General features: G+C 33.4%; 1 protein-coding gene across 1 annotated transcript; it reads left to right on the top strand.

Annotated features, from left to right (window-relative positions):
• The first annotated feature begins 5,820 nt into the window (after window positions 1–5,820).
• LOC121116445 (uncharacterized) lies at window positions 5,821–7,693 on the top strand. Its single transcript, XM_040710700.2, has 2 exons — window positions 5,821–6,284; window positions 6,470–7,693. Exons 1-2 carry the CDS (start codon window positions 5,902–5,904, stop codon window positions 7,590–7,592), a joined length of 1,506 nt encoding a protein of 501 aa, XP_040566634.1. The 5' UTR covers window positions 5,821–5,901; the 3' UTR covers window positions 7,593–7,693.
• The last annotated feature ends 370 nt before the right edge of the window (window positions 7,694–8,063 follow it).

Raw genomic sequence — 8,063 nt, 5'->3', positions numbered from 1 at the left:
TGTGCAAGTGAACCACTGGTCCAAAAGGAGGATCATTGCACACCACACTCACCAGACAATTAATTAATGTTATTGAATTAAAAGGCTTTGACTAAAGATTAAGAAATTAGATAAATACGTTTTTTTAAGTTCGTTGCAACTTTTATTCAATCTATTAAATTGAATCTTTTGTCATGAAGACTATCTTGAGATGACTTATTTTCCAGCGAATGATGCAATTAAACGAAGGAACGGATTAGAAAAAAAAATAAACTGAATTAAAGATTAAAAATTTATCTATCTAAAATATAAATGATGTCAAATGGATTTCCTCAATTTAAGTAATAACCTCCCCAGGGGAGGTCTTCAAAAAACTTATAAACTTCCGCGCAAAATTGCAAAATTTTCCCTCACCGTAAATTGGCATTTTGTAACATACCTAAATACATTATAAATTTCAAAAAAATGTACTAGATTATCAAATTGTTTAATTTATAAATTACCCACAATCATTTTACCTGACAATCTCAATGAACGTAAAATAATCATTCTATTATAAATTTTATAGATTGGCCGGGCATTTAGGACATTACCCGCTCTAACAGGCATTTTGAATACTTAACGGGCTTTTTGCTAAATGCGCAATTTTCCACATTGCCTATAATATATATACCGGTAGTTGCATAAATACGCGGACTATTTGTGACAAATAATTAAATGTGCAATAAAATTCGTATGACGTATTTTTTTGAGAATTATATAATAGAGAATTTATTCTGGTATAAAATTTAATATAATTACTGAATATAACCGATGTCAGCTGCTATGACAACCTCCAAGCGCCCGCGGAAGGCCTTGCACACATTGATGATGTAATGGTCTTCCATGGCTGCCCATTGCTCATTGACGCAGGCCTTCATTGAGTCCAAATTTGGGTGGCGGGTAGCAAAGGCCTTCTTCTCAATTTGCCACCACACACTGTAGTCAAGGGGATTCAAACCAGGTGATTGAGGTGGCCAAATGTTTTGTTCCAAAATGGCATGTTGGCAGCGAGCCAATCCTGAGTCATTTCAGAGGTATGGGCAGGTCTTTCAGATCTTTTCCCTCCTTGACAAGCTTCTGGACCTTGAACACAGTAGTTCTGGATAGTCCAGTGTCCTTGATTATCTCCTTGGCAGACCTACCGGCGTGGAGGAGAGTGGCAACCATATGACGTTTGGCCTCGTCATTCATCGTAAACGACTTTGTTTGATGCGAGTAAGAAAAACAAAAACAAAGCCAAAAGATTTACCGAGTTACTCGTGCTGGAATTTTTTATTTACGGTCACGGAACCTCGAGATATAAGCGTTTAAAAATTAGTCTGCGTATTTATACAACTACCGGTATATACGACAAGGGATCAACATAAAACTGTATTTATGTCCTTTTGAAAGCATAAGTATAAACCAGATTATTACTTTTTTTATTTTTGAAAAAGATTAAATTATGAAATAGCCATTATGTATAAGGTGAGATGAGGGAATTGAATCCATTGGGTACTTTTGTGTTAGCAAGGTAACGCCGTGACAAATTACAGATATGTACTTATCCATAATAACCAGGTGATGAATGTTTGTTATAAACTCTTTGACAGGTGAAGGTCCCTTTATTATAATAAATCATTAAAAATATTTCTGGACATGATTTCTCCATTGATTCATGAATAATACAATTTAGTGATTGACAGACTATTACGAGTAATAAGGAGACTAAATGTCTCTTGTCATTTAAAAAGAAAGACTATCCAATAATGGTAAGTACCTTTTTTGATAAATCCTTTATATTTTGTACCTATCATTGCCTCATGCTTTATAAAAAATGTTTATGCAACGTCCTAATTACAATTGAAGATTTAATGAAGCATAATTTAAATAATTATTTATTAAATCAGAGTAAAATATGTGTTATGGAGTTTGAGCTCAATTAAGAAAGTAATTACATGGAAGAGTTAATGAGCCAATCTTAAGATTATGTAGAAGTATCATTTCTTATGGTCCATGTATGATTAAGAACGGAATGTTTGAAGAGCGTGAGGATAAGCGGATCAGCGGGAGCAAAGCTTATGGTATTACTAGGGATGGTGAGTTTGTATAAAAAAACACAGTTTGGAGATTAGACAAGGAAAAACGGTTCGTTTATGTTTTTTTTTTTTAAAGTTAATTCATGGATCAATTCTCATGTAGTTAACTTCTATCTTTGAATAAAAAATCCCACTTATATTTGGTGTACTTAAAAACAAGAATAATACTAGATATATATTTAAATATAACTAATATTTTCGTAGCACAGATATTTTTATAAAGAGTTGAGTGTTCTCCTCTTTATTGCAGAAAATCATTTTCTCTCTCTCCCCCCCCTCCCAAAAAAGAAAAAAAAAAACATATATCAGGCAACGGATGTCTTATGTTAACACGAGTCTTAATTCAGTCATAACACGAGTAGAGCCAAGGTGACCATATATACAGGTGAGGTAACAAGGATCTTCTATGGCAGTCTGGTTGGCGTTCGCTGACTCACCTGACGTATTGACGTCACTGTTGACGCAGTTCAGATAATTTCATTGCAGTGAAGTGCACTAATTTGGATCTGCTTAGCAAAAAGGGATTGACCTCGATGTTCAAAGCGTATTTGTGCCATTGCCTGCTCTCCAAATCCACGGGATGATCAGTATTTTGCATTTCCTGAGAAAAATTTGATGCTCAAGCGTCTGCAGATCTCAGTCTGCAGGAGAAAAGAACCCAATAAATATTAAGAATGCCAAAATTTGTGATAGCATTTTCCATGCAATGATTTTGAGCGAACTATCCAGCCTGATTTTCTTGACTTAAAGGCCAGGAAGAAATTTAAAAGTGATGCAGTCCCCTCACTCCATATTCCCTTTGCTTCTTCCAGTTCAGATGAACCCAAATCCACCAGAGATATTCGTAAGAAAACTCAAAAATTGAAATTTTTTGAAGTAAGTAAGGTCCAAGAAACCAGTAGGGATTAGGAAACAGAGACTGATGATGAAGGGCTCATGTAAATTTGTAGCGGGATCACTGAGTCCCTACAAGATCCTTTGACCAATACGCAAAAGCACTCAGATTTAAGTTTACAAATTCGAAAAAGGAGTTCAGTGTGAGAAAGCAAATATGCCTTTGTTTTGGGAGCGGAAATACAATAAATTGTAAATATAACTTTCTTCTTCGAAAAAGGAATTGTGTCGTTACAAAACCAAGGTCAAGTTACTAAACTCAAAGAAGTCCAAACAAAGTTTAATTAGGCCCACCCTAGAAAAGAGCCACTCCAAAATCCAAGTAAGAAGAATTATAGATCCCTTAAAGAATTTCAATCGAGGATACTCAAAAGAGGATGTAAAAACATTTCAAAGCTTTTCATTCTAACCATGAATACGCAATAGACGAAAACCTATTTGAAAGGCTGCATAATCATCTAATTGAATTATATCCTAACTGGCCTTTGCGAAAAGAAAGACAAGAATTAGAGCAAATAACCTTAATACAAAGCTGAAACTGAAGAACGCAAGTGCGAATCTGAGAAAACTTCGACAGATTGGTCAATTTACAAATTAATATTTATTATTCATGTATGTATGTAAAAAATATGTAAGCTGCAATTTTTACTCATTGTTTGTATGTTATTCACCACTCTTATATTATGTAATAAAATGGCAAATTAGAGAATATACATAAAACATATTACTATAAGCTGACATACAGATAGTTCATTATTATTTATATATGTTGCAAATTAATTTGAGTCTTTTTAAATAATTAGTTCTGAAATTGATTTTATTATTCTATAAAGTATCAAGGAAGGATATCTTCAAGCTTTATAGCAACGGAAATAAGTATTGGAAAGGATTTACTTTTCAATATATTAATATAAGTTAAATATTTTTACTTTTCCTACCTTTTGGCATGGTCTCAAGTTTACCATTGTGTACTATAAAATAATTTTAATTATATTTATTTAATTTATTCGCATAATTGTCGTTGCCTTACAATGAATTAAGTCTGGATTTTAAAATTATTACTTTACAATTATATAAGGCAGAGTGCTATGTGTATCAACAGTGACGTCATTCAATTTTCCTTCTTCTTTTCATAATGAAAAAAAAAGCACAAGCCTAGATTTTCCTTGCTGCCTTACCTTTATATATAGTCACCTTGAGTATAGCTATCCAAAAAATCCCATACAAGTTTCATGGCTTGGGAGAGGTTTTATAAGGGGGAGGGAGGGGGGAGAGAAAATTAATTATTACTAGACTAAAAAGAGGATAACCTTCTATAATTAAAATAGTACTAATTGAAAGAATATATTCTTATTATGTTTAAATCTATAAACAGGGTGGGGACATTATTTTTAAGGAATCCAGGAAAGACTACTCAAAACCAATTTGTGATATGTTTAAATACTTTATTTAGCTACATCTTTTATAAATATGTCCTCCGTCATAAGCCATAGCAGCCTCGACACAGCCATAAACAAATTGACAACTGTTGACGATGAATGCCATATCCGTGGCGTACCATGATGGTAGCTTGGATCTAATCCAAAATAGAGAAGTAAGACATATATTTTTGTCCAAGACACCCTAATCGGAAAAGTCCAAGGGATTGAGATCAGAGTAGCAGGACATTGAGGCTGGCGATAAGTCAGCCATAATTTCTTGCATACGTTTTGGTTCTTCTTGGCTGTATGGGGATGTAATAGACTTCCTCATTTTATAAGTAGTAATTTTGGAGATGCCAAGAGTCTTTGCAGCTTTCTCGGCACTGAAACCGGCGCGGAGGAGCACACGTATTGTTTTTGTTGTTGTTGCTTCCATATTTCTACATTTAGAGAGATAGGATCAAAACAAAATTTATTTATTTTTGTTTCAGCTTTCGTTTCGTTGTGTAATGAAACTTCGTAATGCGAAATAACAGGGATTAAAATTGTAATTAAATGCTACTGTATATGTTTTGGTTTTTGTTTTTTTAATACACTAAATATAAGTGGTAATTTTTCCTTCAAATAAAGATGTTAACACCACGATAATCAGCACATCCCCCAACCGTTTTTCCTTTTTTAATCTCAAAACTCTGCTTTTGTGCTATTACAAAAACCCATCTCTATTAATGGGATTATCACTTCCAATGTCTGTGAAGAAGTACGGCTCTCGGAAACTAGGGGGGAGGGGGCAAAGAGTTGGATTTTCTCTCCCTTACATTATTAAAATGTAAAAATAAAGAAACACTTTTCACAAACTTTGTCTCACAATAGAAAAAAATCAGGTTTGTCCCCCCGCCAAAAAACAAACATCCTGGAAGGAATGTCATTTGTTTTGTACATAGTATGTAGCAGCTGTGTGCCGTTTGTTTATTTCGATGTATCTAACTTAATAATACCTTATAGAATATTTATAATATTCAACCCTTAATAAGTACATTTTACTACTACAAAAACCTACATTATAATAATAAATACTAGAATAAAAACACGCTGACAACACAGGAAGTCCAGAGCATTGAAGGTCAGTTTAACGATTTATAAAAAAATAGTAAATATTGGTTTTACATGTGGACCTTTACATAAACTCTATTCAAAATATTATAGATATTCAATGAAAATAAGATTACTTTTTCTTTTAGAGCTTGGAAGAAGTACTCTTGGACAAGAACGCCTTTAAAAATGTTTTATACTGATTTTCTTTACCTATACAAATGAAAAAAGTTGCATGTACATACATGTTATATTCTTGAGTAGTTGATCAAAGGTAAAGAAGTTACAAAGTAACTTTTTATAAAAGTAATTTATATTTCATCATTTCTTTCCTTAGTTTCCATCTTGATCATGCTCCATTAAAGACATAAAGTACAACTACATACATAATAATTATGAATCCACATTTACTGATCTCAAGCCTTGTGATATTACATACATCTACCAATTCTTTTGAACTGTGCTCTCAAGACTATCCAGACGTACTCCATCACTATACGGAATTTCCTTATCCTCCTGTCAGTGTTGAAAAAGAAAATATAAGTGAGCCTCCCTTCATTAGTGGCCCCAGCATTGGAGAAATCAATCATTATATTCACGGAGGGAAATTGAGGATAGAAAGGGAATATCGTATATTAGTTGTGGGAGGTGGAACAGGGAATAGTTCCTTACATTATGCTTATGAATTTCGAAAGTTTAATGTGGAGATTGTACATTTGGATATTTCAGAGGCCTCTTTGGAAATAGCACGTCAAAGAGCGGATAAGCGAGGCTCCAAGTAATTGAAATTTAAACACCCCTTATATTTGACTCTTTACAAAAGGCATTTAAATTTTTTATTCATTTTCATAGCTTATATAAGCTCAAACAACCTTTTCCGCCCCAAACTTGAAGTGAATGTAAAGGGGAAAAAAACACACCTAATGTGAAGGTCAAATATAAGCATTTTCCGCAATTTTACAGAATTCGATTTATACACAACTCTCTCTACAATATTCCTAAATTGAATTTAGGTAAATTCGATTATATAGACTGTGTTGGAGTCTTTCATCATTTATCGGATGTAGATTTAGCTCTGAGGATCTTCAAGGACTCTTTGAAAGATGAATCTAGTGGATTATACTTATCTTTACATACTAAAGAAGGTAGAAAGGGGATTAATCTCATGCGGAAGCTTTTGCATTTAGTAAATGAGGAAGAAGTCGATCAAAGTCTTCAAGAGGAATTGGAAATTGGTAAAATGCTCTGGGAGTCTCTTCCAGAATATCATTGGATTTTCTTCCCATTTAAGCACAAAACTAAAATCCTGGATGACGTTTCATTCTGTAACAAATATATTCATAAACATACTACAAGTTTTAGTGTGAACGAGGCCTCCGAGTTGATAGAGAAGAATGGAAGTCTTCATCTCATCAACTTTGCAGATCCTGATGCTCGAATAGTCCTGAGTCAATCCCCACGAAATGATCCGGAATTTGATGAAGTAATGAGTGACAGAACCCTATACCAAAAGCATGAGATCCATGAACGTATGTATTCAGCCTTATCAGAGTTGAATATATTTATTTCCAAAGATCCAAAGAGCTCAGCAAGTTTGAACGACCCTGCGAACTGCGTCCCTTATTTTTACAACATCGATCCAAGTCCCATTTTTACGGTTTTATCAAAGCAAGAATGTGGAATTGAAGGGATTCCTAAGTTCATTAACGTTTCTATGGCGTTGAACATTGGGAACTGGAGGGATTTCTTTCATCCTGTGACAGCAAACACACTTACATTCTACGAGCTCATACAATTGAGGAAATATACGATTGACGGAATTTTGACTGAAATTGGAAAGAAATCTGCAAAGGTGGATTTCAAGAAATTAAAAGAGGAATTACTCTCACTACTCAAGGTATTACTACGTCACAGTATAATTGTTCTGAGACACTCTTCAACACCCGATGATTCCTCTTTTATTAGTCAACCTCGAGGAGTGATTGAACATGTTCGAATAATAAACTTTGAACTACCAATTTATACGAGTGAATGGCCGCGATGGATACCCTCCGATGCCAAACTTTGGTCTCAGAGACCTGCCTAGTGTTTTTTATTTCTCAATTCCTTCTCAGGAGATTAATAGTTTGTTTCAAATTTTACAATGCATAATTATTTAATAAAATAAATATATACTTAGTGACACTCTTTGATGAGGTTTTAATTATTTAACATGGTAGAAGTGAAGGCAACAATACAACATGTACATTAGACTGTACCATAATGACAAAAGTTTGGAATTTGGTAGTGCATTTTATTTATTTAAAACAGACAATAATATAAGTATTATAAAAAGTATTTTTTTAAATTAGGGGTATATTTTTCAACAATAGTTTGAATAACATTGTTCTAATTTCCCTCGCATTATAACTATTTTATTCCTAAATAAGTCGCCAAAAATATATATTATCTTTCGTACTGCGTATTACGCGAATATGTTTTGATTTTTGTCTTCATATTTACTACTCATATCTCGTTTTGTGATACCAAGTGTCTCATATATTACTATCAAATATAT

The sequence above is a fragment of the Lepeophtheirus salmonis genome, chromosome 4 (assembly GCF_016086655.4).
Source record: "Lepeophtheirus salmonis chromosome 4, UVic_Lsal_1.4, whole genome shotgun sequence".
NCBI lineage: Eukaryota > Metazoa > Arthropoda > Copepoda > Siphonostomatoida > Caligidae > Lepeophtheirus > Lepeophtheirus salmonis.
Note: the sequence above shows the minus strand (reverse complement) of the source record. Positions and strands in the feature narration are given on the sequence as shown.

Excerpts from the sequence above, each read along its gene's own strand:
- LOC121116445 (XM_040710700.2), top strand. The coding sequence starts at position 5,902 with ATGAATCCACATTTACTGATCTCAAGCCTTGTGATATTACATACATCT. Across the intron at positions 6,285-6,469 it reads GCGGATAAGCGAGGCTCCAA|AATTCGATTTATACACAACT; the intron begins GTAATTGAAATT and ends GCAATTTTACAG.